The sequence below is a fragment of the Capra hircus genome, chromosome 4 (genome assembly GCF_001704415.2).
Source record: "Capra hircus breed San Clemente chromosome 4, ASM170441v1, whole genome shotgun sequence".
Classification (NCBI taxonomy): Eukaryota; Metazoa; Chordata; class Mammalia; order Artiodactyla; family Bovidae; genus Capra; species Capra hircus.
Genome location: NC_030811.1, coordinates 69,626,992 through 69,653,263, shown reverse-complemented (window position 1 = coordinate 69,653,263; position 26,272 = coordinate 69,626,992). Strand labels below are relative to the sequence as shown.

At 42.8% G+C, this 26,272-nt stretch overlaps 1 protein-coding gene across 2 annotated transcripts in view; it reads left to right on the top strand.

Annotated features, from left to right (window-relative positions):
* The window catches only part of CTTNBP2 (cortactin binding protein 2), a 172,530-nt gene that overhangs the window by 136,408 nt on the left and 9,850 nt on the right, over positions 1 to 26,272 (top strand). For both annotated transcript variants that reach the window (XM_018047195.1, XM_018047194.1), the window contains 7 exons: positions 5,221 to 5,307; positions 5,386 to 5,485; positions 16,619 to 16,771; positions 16,944 to 17,131; positions 21,683 to 21,861; positions 24,170 to 24,369; positions 24,730 to 24,912. In XM_018047195.1, the coding sequence (XP_017902684.1) occupies positions 5,221 to 5,307; positions 5,386 to 5,485; positions 16,619 to 16,771; positions 16,944 to 17,131; positions 21,683 to 21,861; positions 24,170 to 24,369; positions 24,730 to 24,912 (1,090 nt within the window). The remainder of the gene's footprint in view (positions 1 to 5,220; positions 5,308 to 5,385; positions 5,486 to 16,618; positions 16,772 to 16,943; positions 17,132 to 21,682; positions 21,862 to 24,169; positions 24,370 to 24,729; positions 24,913 to 26,272) is intronic.

Genomic DNA, 26,272 nt, shown 5'->3' with positions numbered 1-26,272 from the left:
TCTCAGCACAGCTTGGCCTAAAAACTGTCTCAGTAGTAGAAGCTTTTCCTCAGACAAGTGAAACTCTGACCAAACGCTGAAGTTGATTGCTTTAAAATAATGCCACAAGTCTGAAAACACATTGCAGGTGCCACATTGGCCATAACAGGACTACGGCTCCTCTGGTAAACTCCATTCTGCAGAAAAACACTGTGGAGGGAAAAAAAGATAAAGGGATAGATGGGCCTTTGTGGAGGTCATTGTCTCCATTTATCCAGAATTCATTTGCCGCACAAAGCACTAATTGACATGTGATGAGAGCTTCCTGAATAGGCTCTGAAGACACAAGAATAAAAGGGATTGGTACCCATTGTGATAACAAGCCCTGTGTCCCTTTACTAATAAGCAGAAATGTCACACTGTAAGCATGCACTTAGAAGATAAATCTGGGGACTACAATTCACCTTTTAGAAGTTGGGTTTCAAAAAGCAGATCTCCTTTCAACACAGTTAAAATATTTACTACCCCCCCCCCCCAATCTGTTTACCTTCCTGTCGACCTATCCATCTATCTTTAGAGCTGCCCTCTGCTGGAAGCATGGAGGATGTATATTTTTTAAACCTCAGGCCTTGCTATTTGGAGAAATAATATGGTAACTCTAAAACAGATAAATATGTTTTCTTGCCATAGCTTTGCATGTTTTCACCAGTTTAAATATAGCGAGAGGCTTCCATAATCAACTTTTTTGTTCAGCTCTTAAGTGGTAACCAACACAACTGTATCATTTGATGAGCTAGAACAAAATATCATTCACAAAAAAATTGATAATACCTGAAATAAGTAGAAACCTACTAATAGGATGCTCGCATTAGAATGTCTCAGTGATCTAGAAGTCTTTTACCTTGATTTACTTATTGAATTTACTTATTTATATTCTAGAAACGATGTAAGACTATGTGAACAGACATGCTTACTACTAGTGAATGGCCTTTCAGTAAAATTTTTCTGTCTTTCCTGAGAACCAACAATCTGAGACCAAATGAGGTGCTGGAATTGAAGACAGCTTATGTGTGAAGTTGGATATCTTGCTGTTACATGACTTCAAAGTCAACCTTAAGAAAATATAAGCAGTTTGACAGGATGGCTAAGCTTGTTTTCCAAAGTGAGACAAGATTAAATAGCAGTGCTGGTTGAAAATCTCAGTGGGCTTCCCTGGTAGTTTAGCTGGTAAAGAATTCGCCTGTAGTGCAGGAGACCCCAGTTTGATTCCTGGGTCGAGTACATCTGCTGGAGAAGAGACAGGCTCCCCACTCCAGCATTCTTGGGCTTCCCTGGTGGCTCAGCTGGTAGAGAATCTGCCTGCAATGCGGGAGACCTGGGTTCGATCTTGGGTTGGGAAAATCCCCTGGAGGAGGGCATGACAACCCACTCCAGTATTCTTGCCAGGAGAATGACTGTGGACAGAGGAGCCTGGCAGGCTACAGTCCGCGGGGTCACAGAGTCAGATACAACTGAGCGACCAAGTGCAGCGCACAGCACAGACTATTCAGCAACCCTTGAAAATCTGTTTCACTAGTGCGAAACTATCCATTCTTGGTGAGAAGATTTCTACCCAGCAATTCATGGCAATTTGGGATTAATTTGGAGAGCTCAGGATCTCTGCTTTAAAATTGCACCTGGCAAGCAGCACCTAACACACAATTTTCCACTAAAGTAGTTTTAAAAGGGGATAAAGCTTCATAGTAACAGAGAAAAATAGAACTGAGGTCTTCCTCGGGCAAGAATCTAGAAAAATGGTTCACTAACTTGAGGAGCAAGAGATTGTCAGGTTTATTTGAGGCCTACCTGAGATGAGATAGGAAAATATTGTTATCTTTCTCTTACCCATCTTTACTAATGGTTTTTTAAAAAGCAAGCTTTACTAGCAGTTAGGAAATTGAGCATACATCCTTTACTGCTTCTGCTCGGGGCAGCACCATGATACTTTGCTCCACCGCTTGTCAGCGCAGGTCCTTCCGCAGCTCTGCAGAGGTTGGATCCTAGAAATCCCTGAGCAGAGATCACGGGCTTTGATGAGACTGTGCTGCATCGGGAAGTATATTGTATCTGCCCTCTCAGTGGGCTGGGAACAGGAGCATCCTGCTTCCCGAGCAGTTCAGCTCATGCACTTGTCCCCCAAGGGAAACAGCAGGACCTTAGTCCACTGCAGCCAGAGCTGGATCCTGGAGTTTAACTAGAAATTATAGACACCAGCCTGCCCTCCATCTAGTGACCTAATTCAGCTGGAAAATCAGCGGACAGTGAGTGAAATCAGTAATGGTCCACACACCCTGCTTTACTGCAAAATTCTTCCTGTCGCTTCACAGTAGATAAATACCCATGACAAGTTAACATTACACTGTGGGAGAATACTGCGGAAAAGAACAAAACCTTCCTGAAAACTCAGAAGAACACAGCTTAAAAATAGCTTAAAAGAAAAAAAGAAAAAGAACTTTGGGAGATTATGTTCATTCTCTAGAGGATGCAAGGAGATAGATTGTGAAAGCAGGGCAAGAAAGCCGTGGTAGAGGGCAGGATAAGATGAAAAGGAAAAGGGCTGGAAAACAGATGGATGAGGCAAGGAGCTCATCAAAGAACAACCCAAAATGCAATGGCCTCACTGAAATTGTGCTTGAGATCATAAAGAGCAGAACAGAGGTGGCAAGTGAAAGTTCCATTCAGGGTTGTGAGGGTAGAAGAGAAGGACAGAGTTAGGCTAATGATGAAGGGACAGGTGTCCTCATAGAGCACAGCAAGGGAACTTAAGCCTTACAGGTGTGCCTTAGAACTAAAAGAGGAGAAATTGACAAAAGCGTAAGGAAGAAAAAAATTTCCAAGCTGAAAAAAGTTTGCACATGTCCAAAGGATTTACCCTATTTCATTTAAAATTGGGAGAAAGAGACTGTAACTAGATAAATCTGGGAAATGGGCAACATTTTTTAATGACAAGAACAATCGATGTATCCCCAAGCTTCCCTATCACATAGGTACAAGTGAGAACAGACTATGCTATAATAATTCTTCTTTAATAAAAGCTTACCCCTGAAGTCTTGTGGTGCCATAGCCTCACTACCTAGAAGCAGAACCTCAACTGAACTATTATCTCTCCTGTGTCTCTGAGGGAGGCCCTGTCCCCATCTGGGTCCTGGCTGGCACCTTTACCACTGCTTGGTTTTCAGATTCCCAGGTCCATGGAAAACAGCCCAGGGCAGTCGCTGCTGAGCTCAGCCTCTCCTTTTAGGATCCTGATGTTTGTCAGGCAGCTACAGCCACTGTCGTTTTTCTTCCAGACACGCTAGTCTCTCTGTTGCTACCCTACCCCCACTGTGAAACCAACTGTTCCCTTTTTAATTGAAGGCTTAGCAGTGGTGGAATAATATTTAAAATAAGATGAAATCACTGGTGGCTACCAGGTAGATTGTCTTTCAGAGCCTAAAACTCAGTCCCCAGTGCAACATCAAGGGGCCCCTTAGGATCACTTCCTTCCTTAGCCCATTGTCTGACACCTAGTGGTCAAGCCTGGTTTCCCTTGCCTTCCTAGGAGTTCGTCTAAACACGCCAGGGTCTTCCGGGAAGCCAAAGCTCAGGTCTTAAAGGCCCCAGGTAAGGAAGGAGTTCCTTTTCCTGTAAGGAGCCAGGGGCATAGTCACTGTCTTCACGAAAGGCCACTCTGGTCACCCTCTAGGATGTGACCTTCCCTTTTATATAAAAGGGACAAACGGATCAGAGCACAGCAGAGCAACAACAGCACAAAGATCCACATCCATGTCCTTACATTGTCCCACTGCAGATTAAAAAGAGAGACAAGACCCTGTCATGTCTTAACACTTTTCTGAGTCTGGGTGGCTCAGTCCTCAATCTAACTTTGTCAAGGGACTGGTTAGGTTGGTGCTTCACCTGTGTGGGTCCTTTTCTGCCAAACCTTTCTAGGAAGAAACCTCCCCAGCATGGGAGCACAGCACTGGATTATGGGGGTGTGGGAGGCTGATCTCCACCCCAATTTCACTCCAAACGTCATTGCCCTTGTCCTGCATAAAACATCATTCATTGACTTTCCATCTCAGCACCCATTACATCTCCACCTGTTCTTAGATGAGATATTTTTATACATGAGGATAAAGAGTTTTTAAAATCATATAGGCTTCCAGGAAGGAAGGAAAAGTGATTAGCCAAACTCTACCTAGATTTCTGGAATTCAGTGCTTGGAAGAGTGGGATCGTATAGAGAGTTGATCCAGGTATTTTATCCTCATGAAGATGTCCTTTATGTAAAAAGTCAACACAAAGGTATTCTCTGATATACAATAGGTGTAAAAAGATGGCACTCCTGTATGCTTAAAAACCAAATACATGCCTGTCAACTGTGCAGAGAAGAAAACTGGAAGCATGAACCATATTGTAGTGGTTGCTTTGCTGATTTCTATCCTGCTTCTTTAGTTTTCTTTGTGTTGTCCAAAATTTCCTGAAAAACATTCACTGCTATTTTAACCTCTGAAAAGTTAGATAAGCATTGGGAAATTTTGAACTAAAGAGCATCTGTAAAGGATAATAATAAAAAATTACAGAATATCTATAAGGGACAAAATACACTAGGAACTGTGTTCCCAGGTAGTATACTGAACCTCAGTGTAGAAAATGGAGGAAAGAAAGGAGTATACTTTTTCAAAAGAGGCCCTCTCTTGCTATAAACATGTAAATACTGTAAAATTCGGAGAAGGCAGTGGCACCCCACTCCAGTACTCTTGCCTGGAAAATCCCATGGACAGAGGAGCCTGGTGGGCTGCAGTCCATGGGGTCATGAAGAATTGGACATGACTGAGCAACTTCACTTTCACTTTTCACTTTCATGCATTGGAGAAGGAAATGGCAACCCACTCCAGTGTTCTTGCCTGGAGAATCCCAGGGACAGGGGAGCCTAGTGGGCTGCCGTCTGTGGAGTCGCACAGAGTCAGACATGACTAAAGTGACTTAGCAGCAGCAGCAACTGTGTAAAATATAAAATACTATGTTTGTCAGTGTTCACATTAAAATGAAAGACCATATGTCCAGTGAATGAAGCCAATCCCTAGAAAAATACTTTTAATCTTTTGAAAGGCAGAAAACAATCAGAAAGGACATTCTACACCATGTAAATATACCAATAATTTAATATTTATCTTCTCTCTAGTATTTTTACCAAGATCTTCTCTTGGTTTATTAATAGGTCGAGCAATATCATAATGTCATTTTCCACGGCCCAGAGGGGAGCTTGCAAGACTACATCGCCCATCAGCTTGCACTCTGCCTGAAGGTATGGGTTAACCACATACCCTCTCCTTTCCTTTGAAAATGCGAGAGTTCAGAACTAACCACACTCTTCTTATCACAGCACAGACAAATGGCTGCAGGATTCCCCTGTGAAATAGTGAGAGCCGAAGTGGATGCTGATTTCTCCAAGGAACAGCTAGTAGATCTGTTCATCAGTAGCGGTAAGACCATCTCAGCTAACTGAATTGTGATAACCAAAAGGCATGTTTTGTCAGTTAATCCATTGCAAGGAAAAAGTGTTGTGCTTGGGGATAAATTTCAGTAGACTGTTCAATGCTGCCGCAGCTATGGGATGAAAATTGGGAGCCCCGGTGGCACTTGTAAGAGGCATTTATGTGTATGTCATTGCATCTGTTCTACATCCTGCATCCTGTTGATAAATTATCTGTTTGAAGTGTAATATATAATTGGCACTAGAGGATACCAAAGGGGGGGGGCAATCCACCTTAGTGAAACCATGGTATCATTGGTGCAGTTTTTAATTAATTGCACAGTGGTAATAAGTGATTGATTTTTAGTAAATTTTATTATTCGTGAATTCTGTGCAACAAAGCACCCCTTATTGTTGCACCTGGGGTGCACTGCTTTCTCCACTTCATTCTTAGTGTGCCGTTGACCAGCACTTTGCTAAACACAAACCATGCATTAATTAACTCATTTGGACTTCCCCAGTGGCTCAGCAGGTAAAGAATCCTCCTGTAATGTGGCATGGGTTTGATTCCTGGGTCTGGAAGATCCCCTGGAGTACGAAATGACAACCTGCTCCAGTATTCTTGCCTGGAAAATTCCATGGACAGAAGAGCCTGGCGGACTACAGTCCAAAGGGTTGCAAAGAGGCAGACGTGACTAAGTGACTGAGCACACTCAGTCTCCACAACAACCCTATGCAAGTTGGGTTTTTTCCCCACTCTGAGAGAGTCTAGTTTAATTTGTCTGAAGTATGGAATGGGCACCAGCATTTAAAAAAATTTTTTTACTGGAATTATAGTTGATTTACAATGTTGTGTTAGCCTCAGGTGTATAGCAAAGTGAATCTGTTATACGTATACATGGATCCACCCTTTTCTTTTTTTAGTTCTTTTCCCATATGGGCCATTATAGAGTATCTACTTATTTTTGGCTGTGCTGGGTCTTCATTGCTGCGTGCAGGCTGGAAATAGTTGCAGTGTGAGGGCTTCTCATTGTGGTGGTTTCTCTTGTCGTAGCTCACAGTCTCTAGTAGTGGCTGCAGCTCACAGGCTTCAGCAGTGGTGGTGCCCAGGCTTAGTTGCCTCATGGCATGTGGGATCTTTCCTGGCCAGAGGTCAAACCCATGTCTCCTGCACGGGCAGCTGGACTCTCAAGCACTGGACCGCCAGGGAAGCCCCTGGAGTTGGTATTATTATCTCCATTTCAAAGGGGAGGAAACAGGCATAAAGAGCTTCAATAACTTGCCACAACTACACAGTGGCAGAACCATGATTTAAACATATTAATTAATACAGCATTTCCATGAATTCCCCTTCTTAGGCTCCAGAGCCTAACACTCCCATCTTCAGCACAGGCAGAGTCAGTATGACCCTGTAGAGCATAAATGACTAGTGAACCAAAACTGGAATGGAGCAGCCTCTGGTCTCTGTGGGCTCACAGCCTCAGAGAACCTGGGGATAGGGTGAAGGAGAGAGGTGGTTGTGAGCTGAGTTAGGATGCAATAAAGTGCAAATTCAGGTCTCTGCTTTAGGGCAAGGGGTGATTCTCATCTTTGGACCTCTGATCAAGGGAGATATCTTGTAGCTGGTGACCAGGCTGGGGAAGATGGAAATCACCAGGAGTTCCTAAGCCAAGAAATATGATTGAGAGGCAGTTTAGAGGCAGGCTGAGGAGTCCACAGACATGGAAGCACATTTTGAGGATAGGAAAACACCAGAATCTGAATGTTGCCGTAGTACTCAGGCGACTTTGCCAGAGATAGTGAGAGTAAGTGACAGAAAACTGTCTTCTCTGACAATACTGACAAAGCTAACGATTATTACGCTTTGTCTCTGGTAAGCCCTATTTGGGGCTTCCGTGGTAGCTCAGACAGTTAAGAATCTGCCTGCAATGCAGGAGACCCAGATTCAATCCCTGGGTCAGAAAGATCCCCTGGAGAGAGGAATGGCAACCCACTCCAGTATTCTTGCCTGGAGCATTCCATGGATAGAGGAGCCTGGCAGGCTACAGTCCATGGGGTCACACAGAGTCAAACACAACTGAGTGACTAACACACTTAAGCCCTATTCTAACGTCCCTGGTTTATAAGCACTTGAGACAAGAGGTTAAGTGCTGGCTCATGGATGCCACAGCGAGGACACAGCAGTGCAGACTAAACCAAGCAGTCAGAATCCTGAACCTGACCTGAATCACTGCCTGCTGCTGCTGCTCCTCAAAAACTCATCTGTGCCCCCCATTTCCCTCCCTTAGTTTTATAGCAAAAACCCCCTACATTTTTCATTATTCAGTCTTTCTTCATTTCAGAGTAAGAAGTTAAAACATTGTGTGTCTTGTTCTATCAGGGTAAACAGCAGTTAGACTGAACTCTGCTCTAAGCTTAGCTAAAAAAAGAAAGCTGAAAACAGTGAGTTAGGTTAAGAAGGATGCTAAGGTGACCAGCTCTGCGTTTCTAAATCTTTGAGGAGCACCTTCCTAAAAATAACTCTTCTTCCTAATTTCCCAATTTGGTGAGTCTCTTGGCCCCCACACTTGGAACTCAGGTCGCATTGGCAGACCTGAAAACCTAAATGCCCACAAGTGCCATTAAGCTACATAAAGGGGTGGAGCAGGCTGGTGGGGGCAGGAGGGAGGGAAGCCTGTCTCTGTCTCCATGAGAACAGTATCTCTCAGCTCTAAGCGGCTCAGTGGAGATGCAGTTTCATGGGTTTTGTGACTTGCAGGAAGAAGCAAGAAACCCAAGTTTTTCTGTGAAAATTTGGGAGTTTGTTCTTCAGTGTGTTTTCAACTATCTTAATTTTTTTTTAATTTTTACTTTATTTTACTTTACAGTACTGTATTGGTTTTGCCATACATTGACATGAATCCACCACGGGTGTATACGAGCTCCCAATCCTGAATTACTATCTTAATTTTTAAAGTTATGTTAAGACCATCTAGAACCCCCCAGGTCCTCTGATTCACGGAGCACTCACTCCTGGCGCACAGCCAGTCCACGGTCATGTCCTGCCAAGTGGGCCCCAGTGTGCCTTTTTCATCCATCCCTGTCGGTGCCATCTACTTCATGCCTGCTTTTACTCAGTCTTGTCTACTTGCCTGTAAGTGGCTGCTCTGCCTTCCTTTTCTCCTCCCTGAACAGCCGTCACAGATCCCCAGACCTCTGATTAGAAGCTCTTTGTGATTCCTGTCCATTTTTCCATCACCCACCGAACGAAGTCAGTGCCACTTGGTCTTCCATTCTAGGACATTGTTCCACTTAATGTGTTTGTTTGACCTTTTTTAATTTTTTGACATATAACAGTAAGTGCAAGGTATACAGTGTATTGATATGATACCCAAATATTACAAAATGATTACCACTATATCATTAGCTAGAATTTCCATCACCTCATATAATTACCATTTCTTTCTTGCAGTGAGAACGTTTACTGTTTACTCTCATCAATTTTCAAGTATATAATAAATACAGTATTAATCCCCCAAACTTATTCATCTTACAACTGAAAGTTTGTATCCTTTGACTGGTATCTCACTTCCCTCACCCTCCAGACTTTGACAACCTCCATTCTACTCGGTTTCATCAGTTTGGCATTTTTAGATTCCACATACAGGTAACATCATGCAGTATTTGTTTTACTCTGTCTGACTTACCTCCCCTAACATAATGCCCTCAAGGTTCATCCGCGTTGTCGTAGACAGCAGGGTCTCTTTCTTTCTCGTGGCTGAATCATATCCTGGTGTTTATGTACGCCACCTTTTTGTTATTCATTCAGCTCTTGATGGATGGTTAGATTGTTTCCATATTTTGTCTCTTGTGAATAATGCTGTGATGGACACAGGTGTGCAGGTACCGCTTCAAGATTCTGATTTCCTTCCCTTGGGAGATATGCCCAGAAGTGATATTGCTGGATCATATGCTTCTTCTGTGTTTTAGTTTTTTGAGGACCCTGCATACGGTTTTCCATAGTGGCTGCACCAATTTATATTCCCACCAACAGTGCCCAAGGGTTCCCTTTTCTATACATCATTACCATTTGTTAACTCTGTTTAGGGATAGTCTTTCTAACAGTTGTTAAGTGATATCTCATTGTGCTTTTGATTGCTGTGGGTTGGTGCATTTCCCAGATGGTTAGTGATGCTGAGCCTGTTTTCATGTACCTGTTGGCCATTTGTACATCTTCTTTGGAATATCTGACTTTTAAAAACTAGATCTCTAAGCTCCAGCAGAATATAGCATTTCTTCCTCACATGTCCTTTGCTTTTCTACTCTCCACATCTTTGTATATTCTGCAGCTTTCATCTAGAATAAACACACAAACTTTGGTTTCGCCCGCCCCCTACACACACACATACCATGACTACCGCATGGCAGGTTCCCGGTAAAGTACTGTGTGGTACATGGCTAGTTAAAATAAGACATGGCAGTCCCTGTTTTAAATACTCTGAGGACACCCCAAATAAAGGCTTGTCTGATCTCTCCAGATATGACAACTACCTCTGATGAAGAGCAGGAAGCTTTGTTTACCTCTGTCCCACCCAACTGTAGTCAAGGCATTGAGGCTTATTTGGGCTTTTACGTTCGTCCCACACACACAGTATGAGCTCCTTGAAGGCTAGTAATGTAGCTTTTTCTTCTATTTCACTTTGTACACTGATTGCCAGTAATTACTTGTTGAGTGAGTGGCTGAATCTCCTGTTATAAGAAATAGACAAAGAAAAATGGAATGTTAATCATACTTAGTTGTCAGCAAGTAGAAGAACTTGCTTATAGTGGAGCTAGAAAGAAAAAAAGAGAGTGTAGGAATTGTTGAGGCAGTCCTTGATGACAGGGCATAGAAACAGAATGAATTGGATTTCCAAAAGGTTTTCAAATGATAGACTGCGTCCAAAAAATCTACTTTCTTATAGGAAATAGTATAGCATCTCCAAATATTAAAGGACTTTTATTCTGTATTTGGCTCAATAATTTACAAGTATCAAATATCCTCTTTCTTTTTTTTTTTTTAATAGCACAAATAAGACACAAACACAAGGCTTCTACCTGCTAAGACCTTGAATGCAGTTACCAAAGTTAGCAAGCAGAGCGTATTGTAGGCTCCTCATTCGCCGTCGTCCCCACATCTAGGCAGTCCCCGTTCCTTCTGAATCTCCTTCCCATAGCTCGTCCCCACCTCCTGCTCTCCAGTCCCCCTGCCACCTGTCATCTCTTGTTCAAGGGACTGTGGCACTAACCCCTCTTGTTCTTCTGCTCTCACTCCTTTCTGAAGCCCTCTGCAGGCTTCCAGAGGGCTCACCCTAAAACGTAAAGCTGCTCATGACAGTTTCCTACTGTTATACTCTAGCGTCACCAGAATAGACGCTGGCGGTCTCTGCATGTCAAGTCAGGAACGTTGCAGTCTAGCATCAGGTCTCTGCCTCGCTGCTGTCCGTCCTCAGCTTCGGGAACTCCGTCCATTGTCACGGCGGTGGGACCCACTGCTCTTGACAGGTGGCCAATGAGGAAGTCATGGAGAAGGTACATTTCGAGTGGATGAGGACACCAGGAGCTCCTGAGGCAGCACCAGGGACTCACAAGTGAGCCAGAGGGAAGGATCTATGGGCAGTGCGGTGTCACTGAGTGTGGTGCAGAAAGCCCCCAGCGGGGGATTTTCTTTTGTGGTGAAAAAAAAGGTGATGGAAAAGGACAGAGTAGAGAAGGCAGAGATCTGGGTTAGAGGAAAGGAGCTTCAAGGCTATTCGACTTAAGCTTTTAGAATACTAATGGGACAGAAAATGTCTATCCCCTAGTCTCTCTCTTTTTTAACCAAGAAAGTAAATTGATTGAACACCATGACTGCCATATGAGGAATGTACTGATTCATAAGGTGTTCTAAACTTATTCCTAGTTTTTAACCTTTTTTTCTCAAAAAAAAAAAAAAAAAAAGGTTTAAACTACAAAGATTTAGCTGGGGGTAAGAATGTTGAGCTTTCCTCTTCCAATGGGCACAGCACATACATTTCCATATATGTTCCTCTCTGTGACTCTGTAGAAGAAAGCCAGTGGAAAGAGACCGAGGATGAATACAAGAAGTGTATGAGCAACAAAATACGGGGAAGAATAGCAGATTTTTAAAAATTATTAGTTTTAAGGATCTGAAACTTACATGGATTCTGAAATGGTGCCGGTGAAGAAAGGAGTGTAGAAGAGAAGACAGTTCAGGAAGAATGACATGGCACTTACGCCTGCAGTGGGTATTTTGTTCATCTTAAAAGAACATCTTCCTTCTCGTATTGGCTTTCGTGAGAAACTGTCATGTCACATGACTCAGTTATTTGGTAAGGAGGGTGTGAACGTGTATTAGAATTGGGTCCAATTTCTCCTCAGTATAAGGTGTTGAGTTAGGTTAACAAGACAGATACTTTTTTAAATTACACGTGACAGGAGTAGTAAGAAAAAAAAAACACTCAATTGGTATTTTAAAACAATGCTTAGAATTCCTGAGAAAACTTTCTACTTCCAAAGAGATAAAGATGGAATTACTGTAATAATATCATATATAATTGAAGTCTACATAAATGAGATTTCCTCCTTGGACCCTGCATTGCTAGAGGCTCTTTGCAGACCTTTCCCTTGCTTCTCATCTGGACTCAGAGCATCATCCCCACAGAGCCTTGTTTTAAATGGACGGTGTAAAAGATGGGCCACGTCCATCCCCAAAGAGGAGAGTGTGGACTTGGCCTCACCTTAGACATGAAGTAATTTGGGTTTAACTATAACTGTGATATGTTATTTTTAAACCAGTGAGTCTTGCTGTGGAACTTAGCTATCCAGAATTTTGCATACAAGGGTGTGCAAGACTGAACTATAGCCCTGAGCCTAGCCAAGGAGATATCTGATTAAGATTGCTGATCTCTGAGGAGGAGCAGAGATGATACATCTGCAAAGTTAGGAGAAAGGAGGACAAAAAGAGATTAGTTTCAGAAATGGGGTTTTGAATTAGTAAAGGACAAAGGAAATTTAAATGGTCAGCTTTCCCACCATAGGCCAGAAGAAATCTCCAGATATAACATGTCATGAGGAGCCATCTTGTGTCTCCATAAACTCTGATCAAAGCCTGAAAAATCCTTCAAACCCAAAGGTGTGATGAGTTTTTGCTTCTGTAGTTGGTTAATATTATAGAAATGAATCCATGTTAAATAACTTGAACTAGACATGCTAGTCTAATTTCACAACTAAAGTGAAATTCACATTTGGACGAACTTGTTAGGATGTTGAACTTAAGTGGTCAGATAGAGAAGTAGGGAAAATTGAACATATGCAGCCGGAAGTGTTGATGACAAAGCTTTTCACCAAAAAACAACCCAGTCTATTTGACCTGGGATCGATACCTGAGGGGAGACTGATATCAACAAAATTGAGGTGGAAACCCAACCCAAGTGTTTCGAACAGCACCCCATGTACCTTTTGTCTAGGACACAAGCTGTGCGTTAAATATGGGATAAATTAAGTCACTCACTATAAATAGAATCCTTGCTTATGGTCCCGGGAGAATGAGTTGGCGTCTTTTTCCAGGAGATCTCCTACAATCCTATAAACGCATTTATCTCCAGCTTGAATCCTTCCTTGCTGCCTCCCTCCTTCTGGTCCAACCCTGCTGGACATCTCAGGAGAGATGCCTCACTCATCAGACACTCAGGCCTGAGACATAGCCCATCGCCACTGTCTCAAGTGTACTCCCGCTCATGTGCCCTCTGCCTTCCTTCACTGCATGGCTGCTCCTCCGGTGAGAACTTCTGAGTTGCCTCTGATACTCCCTCTCTGCCCCTCTCTCAAGACAGTCAACCACTGAGCTTTGTCATTGTTCAGTCACTGTCGTGCCCAACTCTTTGCAACCACATAACAGCAGGATGCCAGGCTTCCCTGTCCTTCACTGTCTCCCAGAGTTTACTCAGACTCATGTCCACTGAGTTGGTGCTGCCATCCAACCATCTCAACCTGTCACCCCCTTCTCCTCCTGCCCTCAGTCTTTCCCAGCATCAGGGTCTTTCCCACTGAGCTTTGCTGACTCATACCCTTTTGTTCTGAGCCTTGGCCCTGGAGCAGGCTCCCATTACCCCCTGTCCTCACCTCAGCAGTAGGAGCCTGTAGATGTGTTCTCTTGTTTCTTTACTCTCCCATCAATTTTACTCACCAGAGCAAGATCTCAGAGGAGGAGCCAAACCGTGTTTCTCCCTGCCCTTAAAGACTTCCACTGATTTCCAGAGCTGGTAGTTTCTCCCTTTCAGCATGACATCCCGGGCCTCCCACTTTTCGTTTGTGGCTGGGTTCTGAGACTTCATTTCAACCAGTTTCATGCAGGCTGCACATAAACCACCAGTGCCCCAGGCCCAGCCCTGACCGACTGCATCAGACCTCTGAGGATGGATCCCAGGTGACTGCAGAGTGTGGCGCAGAATGACGACACTGCCTGCCACCCTGCTGCCCACAGAGGGGGCTCCTGGATTCCACCCCACTGATGTGGCTTTGCCCCCGAGCTCCCAGCCCATCCTGACTGGAGGCCTGGGTCAGCTTTGGACTCGCCTTCGTGCCCCTCTTGAAACTACTCTAACCTTAGTTTGAGGTTTCAGTCCCTTCAAGGACTGAGCCCTGCCTGGAGTCCATTCTTCCACCTGTGCCATTTCTTAAAACTAGAAAGCCTTCTGATCTGTCAAGATGCCATTCTTCATAATGGGTCCAGTTTAAAATGCCACATTCCCCCACTTAGAATCAGTCACCTCCAGCACTGTGCCATAGTGCTTAGCACAGTACACAGGGCAAGGGGGCAGTGGAAGACATTGTTGAGATGCAATTACATGTTCCTGTAGGCACGTTCTAGCTAGACGCACAGCTTCAAAGCTACTAGAACTAGCCAAGCACTTCCCTGGTGGCTCAACGGTAAAGAATCCGCCTACCAGTGCAGGAAATGTGGGTTTGATCCCTGTGTCGGGAAGACCCCCTGTAGGCGGGCATGGCAGCCCCACTCCAGTATTCTTGCCTGGAGAACCCCATGGACAGAGGAGCCTGACAGGCTACAGTCCACAGGGTCACAAAAGAGTTGGGCATGACTGAGCAACTAAATAACAACAAATTACGTGTTCCTGCAGATACGTTCTAGCTGGACGCAGCAGCTTCAAGGTCACTAGAACTAGCTGTACACTTAATCCAGATCAAGGAAAAACTGGAGACCTTCAGTCCTCAGTTACAGAAAAGCAGATACATAAGCCATTCAACCTGTCTTTTTTTTTTTTTTAAATCACTGGGCATAAAGGATTTGTTAGCTTATCATTATTATTTTTTTAAAAAACTGTAGGTTTATCGTGTACTTAGTGGCTCAGTCGTGTCCGACTCTGCGACCCCATGGACTGTAGCCTGCCAGGCTTCTCTGTTCATGGAATGCCCCTATGCAAGAATGCTGAAGTGGGTTACCATGCCTTCTCCAGGGGATCTTCCCGACCCAGGAATCAAACTGAGGTCTCCTGCATTGCAGGCGGATTCTTTACCAGCTGAGCTGGTAAAGCCATCATACTTCCATAATAAGTGTAGTTCTGAAATAACATTTGACCCTGAGAAGCACAGAATGTGTTAGCACTCTTCATTGAACAGCCGTGTGGAGGGGGATGGGGCACATGCCGAATGCTGGCGTACCCACCCCCACAGACAACTCGATGGAGAGGCAGCTGGTTTTGATTCTGGTCTTTTAGTTTTTAAAGCTTTGTAGCATCCAGAAAAGTTATTTCAGTCTCAGAAGAGATTAATTTACAGTGTTCAAGGAGTTCTCTTGAAAGTGACAATGCATTTGTGTGTATAGTAACACGGAGGCGGAATGGGTATAATGTACTATCTATCATAAGTGTTTGCGAAAAGTGGAATTACTTGACAAAATCACTGCTGAGTATTCTAAATTGATCTTTTCTCAAGGTTAATTTAGCTAAGACTAGGGCATCTTAGAATCTTCTAAAATATTAAAAGGTGATACAAATTTTTTATTCATTGCTATCTAGCAAGTATTATAGATGTATTTCAATTACCGTATTAACATTTGAGTGCTTAGCAGGTGCCCAGGCAATCTTTCCGTTATATTTTATCTACTGATTTGCCTAATACATATAATAATAATCCTGCATTTATGCAGTTCAGGCCCCCTGTCTTTAGTGTGAGGACCCCTAAAATAAGAATCACAAAACCCAGATTGTGGTCCTTCCTTATTGCTGTTTCTGAAGCCTTGGTCAAATCTCCTTAACATCTCTGAAATCTATGAAATGAAAGGAGGGATCTGCTTGTCTCTGAGGTCCTGTCTCCTTAATTTTATGAACATTTTACACATGTGTAATTTAAAGGGTTAAATTTATTAAAATAAATTTAAAGGATTCAATCCTCATTGAAGGATTTTGATCCTTTGTATTCTGAAATATCCATCTATAAAATACATACTACCTATTTTTATAGATCAGTGAATAATTTAAAATAAAATGATAATTTAACCGCTGACCAGGTCACAAAATAGAACATCTCTAGCTTCCAGAATGGGCCCACGTGCCCCACCCTTGTTCACAAACCCTTCCTTCTAGAGGTAGCCACTAGTCTCGCTTTTGTAATCATTTCTTTGCTTTTTAAAAACAGTTTAACTATCTATGAATTCCTAAAGTATATGTTCATGTTTTAAAGTGTATGTTTCATGAACTCTAAATGGTGGTGTCATATTGTTTGTATCCTTGTGTGATTTGTTTCTTAGTATACCGTTTGTGACAGTCTTCCATGTGGCTGCTAGTAGTTTGTTCATTTTCAAATCCATTGTAGGAACATGCTTTCTATTCTGTTGTTGGTGGACTTTGGATTGATTCCGTTTGGGATCTGTTATGGAACTAGTTAGTGTTGGATCGTTCTGTGTGGGGGTGTCCTCAGCTGTATTCAGTGATTTCAAACTGTTTCCCAAAGTCTTTATACTTTCCCAGCCATGTCAAAGCACCTTGTCACATCTTTGCTAACATGTAAACTTTTGCAAGTTTGTACATTTCTGTCATTTTATGTTTTAATCATTGATCATTTAATCAGATACATTTTAATCATTGAATTTCTGTTTTGACCCCAGCATGTCTGATCCCAGTGAAACAATCTCCTGCTAACAAGAAAATCATCGTCATCTTAGAGAACTTGGAAAAATCTTCATTGTCTGAGTTACTGGGGGACTTTTTGGGACCTCTGGAAAATCACAGCACTGAAAGCCCCTGTACCTTCCAAAAAGGTAAAGATAGATAGTAGAGAGACCACCCCAAGAAGCCAGCTGCTCTAAGAGCTTTCTAATCTCTCTGTCCCCTGGAGCACATTACACTTCATGGCCATCTTTCCTTCACTTGTTTGCACTTGTTCCCTGCTATGGCATCCTGACGTTGGACTGCTGCTTTGGTTTGTTTTAGGAAACGGAATGTCTGAATGCTACTACTTTCATGAGAACTGCTTTCTGATGGGAACAATCGCCAAGGCCTGTCTGCAGGGCTCCGACTTGCTGGTGCAGCAGCATTTCCGCTGGGTGCAGCTGCGCTGGGACAGCGAGCCCATGCAGGGGCTGCTGCAGAGGTTCCTCAGGAGGAAGGTTGTGAATAAGGTAACAGACCACACGCAGCCCATTGTTGGGAGAGGGTCCTTGACATTCCCCTGGCATTGCTGTCAGGCAACCTGGGCTTGAGCTCTGCCACTTACTGTGTGGCTTCTGACAAGCAGAAACTGGGGATAGGCAAGGGTCAAGTGGGGCTTCCCTGGTGGCTAAGACAGTAAAGAATCTGCCTGCTTTGCAGGAGATATGGGTTTGCAAGAGACTCAGGTTCAATCCCTGGGTCAAGAAGATCCCCTGGAGGAGGGCTTGGCAACCCACTCCAGTATTCTTGCCTGGAAAAATCCTTTAGACAGAAGAATCTGGCAGGCTGCAGTCCATGGGGTCATAAAGAGTTGGACACAACTGAGCGACTAACACTTTAAGGATTAAATAGGATAATGTATGTAAAACTCATAGCAGTACCTATACTATATTAAGTATTTTTTAAAATACAAACTGTTTATAATAGCCAGAGCATGGAAGCAACCTAGATGTCCATCAGCAGACGAATGGATAAGAAAGCTGTGGTACATATACACAATGGAGTATTACTCAGCCATTAAAAAGAATACATTTGAATCAGTTCTAATGAGGTGGATGAAACTGGAGCCTATTATACAGAGTGAAGTAAGCCAGAAAGAAAAACACCAATACAGTACACTAACACATATATATGGAATTTATTTTTTTAAGTGGTTATTTATTTATTTTTTAATTGTTATTTTTACTTTATTTTACTTTACAATACTGTATTGGTTTTGTCATACATTGACATGAATCCGCCATGGGTGTACATGGGTTCCCAATCCTGAATTTAGAAAGAGGGTAACAATAACCCTGTATGTGAGACAGTAAAAGAGACACAGATGTATAGAACAGTCTTTTGGACTCTGTGGGAGAGGGAGAGGGTGGGATGATTTGGGAGAATGGCATTGAAACATGTATAATATCATGTAAGAAACGAATTGCCAGTCTAGGTTCGATGCAGGATACAGGATGCTTGGGGCTGGTGCTCTGGGATGACCCAGAGGGAGGAGGGAGGGGGTTCAGGATGGGGAACATGTGTACACCCGTGGCGGATTCATGTTGATGTGTGGCAAAACCAATACAATATTGTAAAGTGAAAAAAAATTAATAAAATTTAAAAAAACAAACAAGCAAACAAATAGACGTCCCTGATGGTTCAGGGTTAAGACTCTGAGCTTCCAGTGCAAGGGATGCAGGTTTGATCTTTGTTGGGAAACTAATATCTCACATGCCGTGTGGTGGGGGCCCCCCCTCCAAAAAAAGCAGATAGGTTTTACTGTTTTAATTAACCATTCTCAAGGGGTCTCCCTGAGTTTAAATGCTGAGACTAGATTAGAAAATTAATCATTCTTCTTAAGGAAAAGCTACTGTTTCTTTGGAGCCTTCATTAGCCATCTACTCAAGCTAGTTTTAATATTTGTCACATTGTGTTATAGTAACTATTAAAAAGTCATATAAAAAAATTAGAAATCTCTGTTGACACATTTTTAAGAAAAATAATCACTTTTAGTGATTTTTCATAGTAAATATTCTGCATTCTATCAAAATAACAAAATTAATTTAGTGCTTACCAAATTGAGCACAATATTCTCTGAAGTCATATTCTTAAATTAAGCCAGTAGCTAAGTGTCTGGGTGGATTTGAAATAAAAGAGCTCTATTTAGCAAGATTTTATTGTTTAATCCTGCACAGTGGGCCACACTTGGAGGACAGGATCTTTATTGTATCAGCAGAGGAGTTTAAGCAGTAGGTAATACGACACCCCACTGTTAGCTGCTTCACACACAAAAAGAGGCTTTTTTCCCTTACATAACCAGATGCCTTGCAGTAGGTGTTGCTGATGTCCATTCACACCTTCGTGATGTCAGGTCCCAGGTCTGGGTGAATCTCTTGGCCTCTCTTCAGGACTGCCTGGCTTCTGCAGGGCTTCAGGCACCACACCCTCACACAGACTTGTTCACAGGTAGGGAGCAGGATGCTGCGCTGTGCGGAGAGGGGACTTAGGCTTCTTTTGCCTCCTTCTTATCAGGGGGGACAGCATCTTTTTCTGAAACTCCCAGAATCAGAAGACTTCCCCTTAATGGTTCATTAACCAGAACTGGTTCCATGCCCACCCTTCTGCCATAGACCTTGACTAGAGCTATCTTCCCAACACCAGAGTGCTCCACCGAGTTCCTGAACAAAATCTCTGGGTCTGTTGTGTTAGAGCATGTGAATGTACATGCATTCATAGAGGAGGGCTGGGGGAGGGTGGTGGAGGGAGAAGGGTGTGGCGGGAATGCCTTTGGGACTTCAGTGAACAGTCCCTACCAGTGGTGATTTCAATTAGTACCTGAAGTTCCTAATTGAATCAGAAATCGTCTGCCCCAAGCTCTGCTAAAGTCAGTTTCCGGATCATAAATATATGCTTTTATGATCTATTATATGACCTCAGCCAGTAGGAAGAAAGGGGTGATAAAGACAGTCACAGATTTTGTAGCTTTTCACATCATTGATGCTTCCATTAACTTTATCACTATTAATAATTAAATCTTACTGCTGAAAAGCTCACCTAGAGAACTGCAAAAGATACCAGTGTTTTTTTTAAAGACTTTATTATTTTTAGAGCAGTTTTCGGTTTACAATAAAATCGAAAGTCCTCAAATACGCATAGCTTCCCGCATTCTCACCAGAAGGCTGCATTGTTCATCAAGGAGGAGCCTGCACTGACACAGCAGAGTGCCTGGTTTATCTAAGAGAAGAGCATGGAGTGCTTCACGAATTTCTGTGTCTTTCTTGCGCAAGGGCCGTGCTAATCTTCCTTGAAGTCTTTCCTAACCCTCTCCCTCTTCCGGCTGTCTGGTAAACATAGTTTGAAAAGGATTGATTTTACTTATTTTGAAAGGAAAGGTCTAATCTTCAAGCGCCACACTTTCCTCCATTGTGCCTGCGGATGGGCAAGTGGGGTGTGCTGTAGGGAACAGAAAGTGGGGAGGAAGGGTAATGTGTTTAATTTTCCAGGACTCACTTCAAGTAGGTTAATAAAGTGGATTGCTGGGGTAGGTGTACAGTGGGAATAAAGGCAACTGCAAAGCAATGGAAACCGTGTAACTGCAGATGGAACCAAATCTTTGGGGGCGCTGAGAAGCACGCTGGCATGTGATCAAACTTTCCTCTTCCAGTTTCTCACAGGAATAAAAGTAAACAGATCTTTTTTGGAGAAGACAAAGCTTCTAGTATTTAATAAAAAATAATCGTACCTTCTTTAGTAGGAAATTGAAAGCAAAAGAAAGTGTTAGTCACTCATTTGTGTCTGACTGTTTGCGACCCCATGGACTGTAGCCCGCCAGGATCCTCTGTCCGTGGAATTCTCCAGGCAAGAATACTGGAGTGGGGTGCCGTTCCCTTCTCCAGGGGATCTTACCCACTCAGGGATCAAACCTGGGCCTCCTGCATTGCGGGCAGATTCTTTACTGTCTGAGCCACCAGAGAAAGCCAAGGAAATTAATATTCACCTATTAATTGTAGCCCATGATCTCATTTTCAATGGAAGACTATAAGAGAAAGTGGGAGAAATATGATCCTCTTTTGAAAAAAATGGGACATTATAACAGATCCCAAAGCCTCGTGTGACAGTGATGTCACTTTAGTGAAGCTGCTACAATCACTGAACCACTCTTGCATTTTTTTCTATGCCAAATTCTATCCCTTGGTGTAGGATATTCAAACATTCACATATTATCCTCAGTCTTAATATCATAGTTGCTTGGTAAAGTGGAGATTTACATGAATGTGTTTCTTATAAAAATAGTTAATTGCTATATCTTACTTTTAAATATTTGAGAGATTTCTCTCCATAGTATATTAATCTTTGTCCTTTTGTGAATCCTCTGTAGTACCAAAAAGGGACTCTTGTATAAGATATAATTCTAAAAAGAGCTGCTTCCATTCAACCATGTGTGTTAAACAGTATTACTTAAATGTTTCACATTTTAAAATTTGAAAACATATCTTCATGTTAGCAGAGTGGTGTACATCTTAAGTTAGCATTTTAGCTGAGACTTCCCTTCTAGGGAAATTAAAAATAAGACAAAGTGAACATGCCATAGGTTCCAATATGCCATCTTACCACTTATCCATATTAAAATATTTAATGTCATTTTTATTTCATTTATTCAAAATCCTTTTTTGAAGACCTACTATTTGCAAGTCCTTGGGAGATATTCTGTACACGTGTGAAAAGTGATTTCTGCCAGCACTGATGTTAAGAATTCATCCAAGTAGGACACCGCATCCAGGGTGTCTCGCTGCTCTGTGGCACCTGCGTCCTTTCATTCGATGCAACAAACTGCAGATCCGTATCTCACGCTAACACACATCATAGGGTGTGTTATTACGTAATCCCCCTTTCACCCGCCCCAAGTGAAGGTGAGACTAGATGAGGCTACAGTTTTACAGTTTTAAATTTTTGTAGCTTTAATTTTGAATGGTTAGAAACAAAAGGACAGTGAGCACTGTTCTAACCCAAGCCCCTGTCTTCCTCCTCTCTGTCTCCAGTTCAGAGGTCAGGTGCCCTCTCCCTGCGACCCCGTGTGCAAGACGGTCGACTGGGCCCTGGCTGTGTGGCGCCAGCTCAACTCGTGCCTGGCCCGCCTGGGCACACCAGAAGCACTCCTCGGGCCAAAGTATTTCCTGTCTTGTCCTGTAATCCCAGGGCACGCCCAAGCAACAGTGAAGTAAGTGCCATTGGTCCTTCTTTGCCTTTAAAGTATTTAAAGTAGAGCCCTGGCCAGTCGGGAATGGTGGAGCGTGAGAGAACTATGCCACTCCTGCCGTCAGCGTGGGACGTGGAGCCCTGCCCTCTTGTCAGAGGACGACCATGACTTGTGTGTTGGGCAGTTCCTAAGGAAACAATTTTTGCTAAGACTAGATAGATCATAGGTTTCCTCTGTTTTCAAAACTCTCATCAGATCCATATGTGGCTTGCTGTGCAGTGTCTCCTGAGGAAGGCCCACGTAAGAAATTCAGTCAAGTACCCTGTAACCAAAAAAAAACCACATTCTACTGATGAATTGAAAAGCTTGCTCTTTTATTAATGATACTTATACACTTACATGAGTAGTAGCTCAGATGATAAAGAATCTGCTTGCAGTGCACGAGGCCAGGGTTCAACCCTGGGTGAGGAAGATCCCCTGAAGAAGGGAATGACTACCCACTCAAGTATTCTTGCCTGGAGAATTCCATGGACAGAGCAGACTTATAAACTTACTATATTTTCCTTTGTAGCCGCTTATAAAAATAGACATACATATAGTAAGGTTAATGACATAGAATATCAGGAGGAAATTGAAAGGAGGAAGGAATTTGTCACCAGCCGACTTCCTTAGTAAGGGTTCTGTGAGTTGCTGTTAGATTTGACTCTGTACTTTCTGGCATCCTGGGCAGAAATCTATTTTGGAAAGAAAGGGATTCAAGTAAAATGTCTTCTTATTGTAACACAAACTATCAATTTAATAACAGTTAATTGAGGGAGGAGTACTGTATTAAAAAATACATAGTAATTTCTTGTTAAAAAGCAGTATGTTTATTCATATAATTACCCGATTCTCTCAGTATCATGATTACATCTGAGCCTTTTTTTCCCCTGACATCCAGAATCTCAAGATTCTTAGGAGCCATATTTGGCTTTTCCTGTCTGCAGCACAGTCATTGTCAAAAACTAGAGGCTCTGAGACTGGTACCCTGCCTGCAAGCTGACAGGTTAGCCTGCTGGGTGCAGGATGCTGGGTCAGAGGCCCCTCCTCATCACTCAGAGCACAGCCACAGCCCTGCACTGTCGGCAGTGGTTTCCCCAGCTCCTCAGGTCCTGCAGGGGGATGCGTAGTGGCCCAGGTGGATGCTGGCTTTAGCGGCAAAGCTGTAGAACTACGAGCTTGGGAATCACCCCATCTTCTAATGGGGGATGCTGGTAAATCTGCCCACCCTTTGCCCTGGAAGGAACCATAACTTTCATCACCCTGGTCAGGAAACTGCCCTCTGCTCCAGAAGGAGACATTATCTCTCCTTCCCAAGTCTGTGTACACTGCTAACATCCTTGAAAAGACAATCCAAGACAACAGCTGACACGAGGATACAGAAATGCCATGGAGACTTATCTCCCAACAGCCGTATTAAGGGGCCACCTTTTAAAGTTTTCTCTTTTAGCCAAAGCTTGTATCTTTACCTTCTCAGCACCTTTAGGAGTAACTGTTTGCTCTTTTTTTTTTTTTCTTCCGGAATTACATGTCACTCTACATTAACAGAGAAACTTGATACTAGGTAATAGTTTTAACAGTTCCTATTCTAGGTGATGTAGTTTTGTCTACAGCTGTTAATGCTATTAACTGTTTTTTAATGCTACAACAAAGTATAATCTTTTTTGAAGCAATTTTGATTGACATTGAGTGTTCTAAATTTCAATTAAAGTCCTGCAGCAGCTACAGCTATTAATGCAGAGTCCACCTGAGGCAGTGGCTGGCTGACCCCATCCCCTCTCTTCAGGGCTCACCTGCCATGTGTAGACACCAAGCCCCTGCAGAGCAGGAAGATTTAATTTGCCAGTGATCATAAAATGTATCCCAATTGCAGAAATACTAAAACATATGTATCTTAGTAAGGAAAGTGGCAATTAAGTTTAAGCTATTTAGACACAGACTTTCAGGAAATCTTTTCCCCCAGATTTTTTAGTCTGTAACGTTTTCCATGTATGTTTCCCTTTCCATGTATTTATTTGTGCATTCGTTTATTCAGCACTCCAGTGCTCCAGGATCTTATAAAGAAAAACAGAAACAGGTAAACAGTTTCATTAGAAATACATTGTTATTTGTAAAGCACATTCAAACTGTTTTGGTGTTGGATAATTTCACTTATTCCAAAACAACCTGGGAAAGGTAGCCTAGCCATAGAAACACTTGGGCTTTGTTCAGGGTCTTCAGCTCTGTCCCAGGTAGAGTTGTGTGTGATTCCTGGGAGCCTGGGTCCTAACTGTGAACCCTCTCTTGGAAGGTGGATGTCTAAGCTATGGAATGCTGTCATTGCACCCAGAGTTCAAGAAGCAATATTGTCAAGAGCCTCTGTGAAAAGACAACCCGGCCTTGGGCAAACAACTAAAAACCCTAGCCAAGGGCAGCAGGCTGTGGTTAGAGCTGCTCTCAGCATTTTGCTTAATAAAGCTGTTCTGCATGGCTGTCCCCTCCAGAGAGCAGGTATGTGGGTTTATGCTGCGAGGAGAGGAAATCCGCTATTATGTAATGCTTGCTTGAACTGGCTTTTAAGGAACTCTATTTTCTCTCTGTAGCAGGTGAGATTATCTCCATGAAATGGATGTTGCACAGCACTGCTTTAAAACTCACTCACTTGCTCTCTCTTAATTACTGGCTTATGTTTAAATACCAGACTTCAAAGTAATGTTTGCTGGTTGACAAACCCCTGCTTGGGTATGCTAGGCCCCTGATTTTTGAAGAGGCTATTTCTTTAAGCGTTAGAAATGTTGGATTTTGCTTGACTCTGTGCAACTGCGCTCTTGCTTCTGTCCTTCTGGCAAAATGTGGTTAATGTTGTTTCAGAGCTGGACCAGCATACAGCTGATTTCAAAGGAGGAAGCTTCCCTCTGTCCATAGTTTCAAGTTACAGCAGTTGCAGCAAGAAGAGAGAGAGTGGCGCCTGGAGAAAGGTGAGCACCAGTCCTCGCAAGAAGTCCGGCCGGTTCTCATCACCCACCTGGAACAAGCCAGACTTGAGTGAAGAAGGTAAGGGGGCAGGCATGAGGTGTGTGTACCCATGAGGTGGCTTCCGAATGCCAGTGCGCTTAATGTTTATCACTATGCATTCAACAAAGCAAGATTTTGAGGATTTCAGTGTGTATTTTTCGTGGAATAAAGCATGTGGTAGGTACATTCCACAAATTGTTGAGAGTCCCCTACCTGAAAAAAACAACCATTCATACTAGAATTCTGAAATTAAATTTATCTTTACCCTGTTAGTGATCATCTGCTTTTTAGCAATTTGATTTTCTTGGGATCCACACAGTTATATTTATGTAATAAAAGCTGATACATTAAAAGAAAGAAATATACAAATGTGCATTCAGAAGTGAACCTGAAACTTTTAGAAGTATGTGTTATTTGATTATAGACATATTTAATACCAATTTAAGGTGTTTATAAGTGAGTCAGTTTTACATATTTCTTCCTACATGAGATGTATACCATGTACCAAGTTTTCTTCTAAACGCTAGAAATAGAGCAGTGAAAACAAGAGATAAAAATCGCTCCCCCACAGAGTTTCATTCTAATAAATTATTAGACTTGTTCCTTTTGGCCTTGATATTAGGAATAATCAGTTGTTTAAATATCCTCCCTCAGTTCAGTTCAGTTGCTCAGTCATGTCTGACTCTTTGCGACCCCATGGACTACAGACGCCAGGCTTCCCTGTCCATCACCAACTCCTGGAGCTTACTCACCATCCAACCATCTCATCCTCTGTTGTCCCCTTCACCTCTCACTTTCAATCATTCCCAGCATCAGGGTCTTTTCAAATGACTCAGTTCTTTGCATCAGGTGGCTAAAAAGTATCGAAGTTGCAGCTTAGCATCAGTCCTTCCAATGAATATTCAGGACTGATTTCCTTTAAGATGGACTTGTTGGATCTCCTTGCAGTGCAAGGGACTCTCAAGAGTCTTCTCCAACACCGCAGTTCAAAAGCATCAATTCATTGGTGCTCAGCTTTCTTTACAGTCCAACTCTCACATCCATACATGACTACTGGAAAAACCATAGCCTTGACTAGACGGACCTTTGTTGGCAAAGTAATGTCTCTGCTTTTCATTATGCTATCTAGGTTGGTCATAACTTTTCTTCCAAGGAGCAAATGTCTTTTAATTTCATGGCTGCAATCACCATCTGCAGTGATTTTGAGGCCCAAGAAAATAAAGTCTGTCACTGTTTCCACATCTATTTGCCATGAAGTGATGGGATCAGATGCCTTGATCTTAGTTTTCTGAACGTTGAGCTTTAAGCCAACTTTTTCACTCTCCTCTTTCACTTTCATCAAGAGCCTTTTTAGTTCTTCTTCACTTTCTGTCATAAGGGTGGTGTCATCTGCATATCT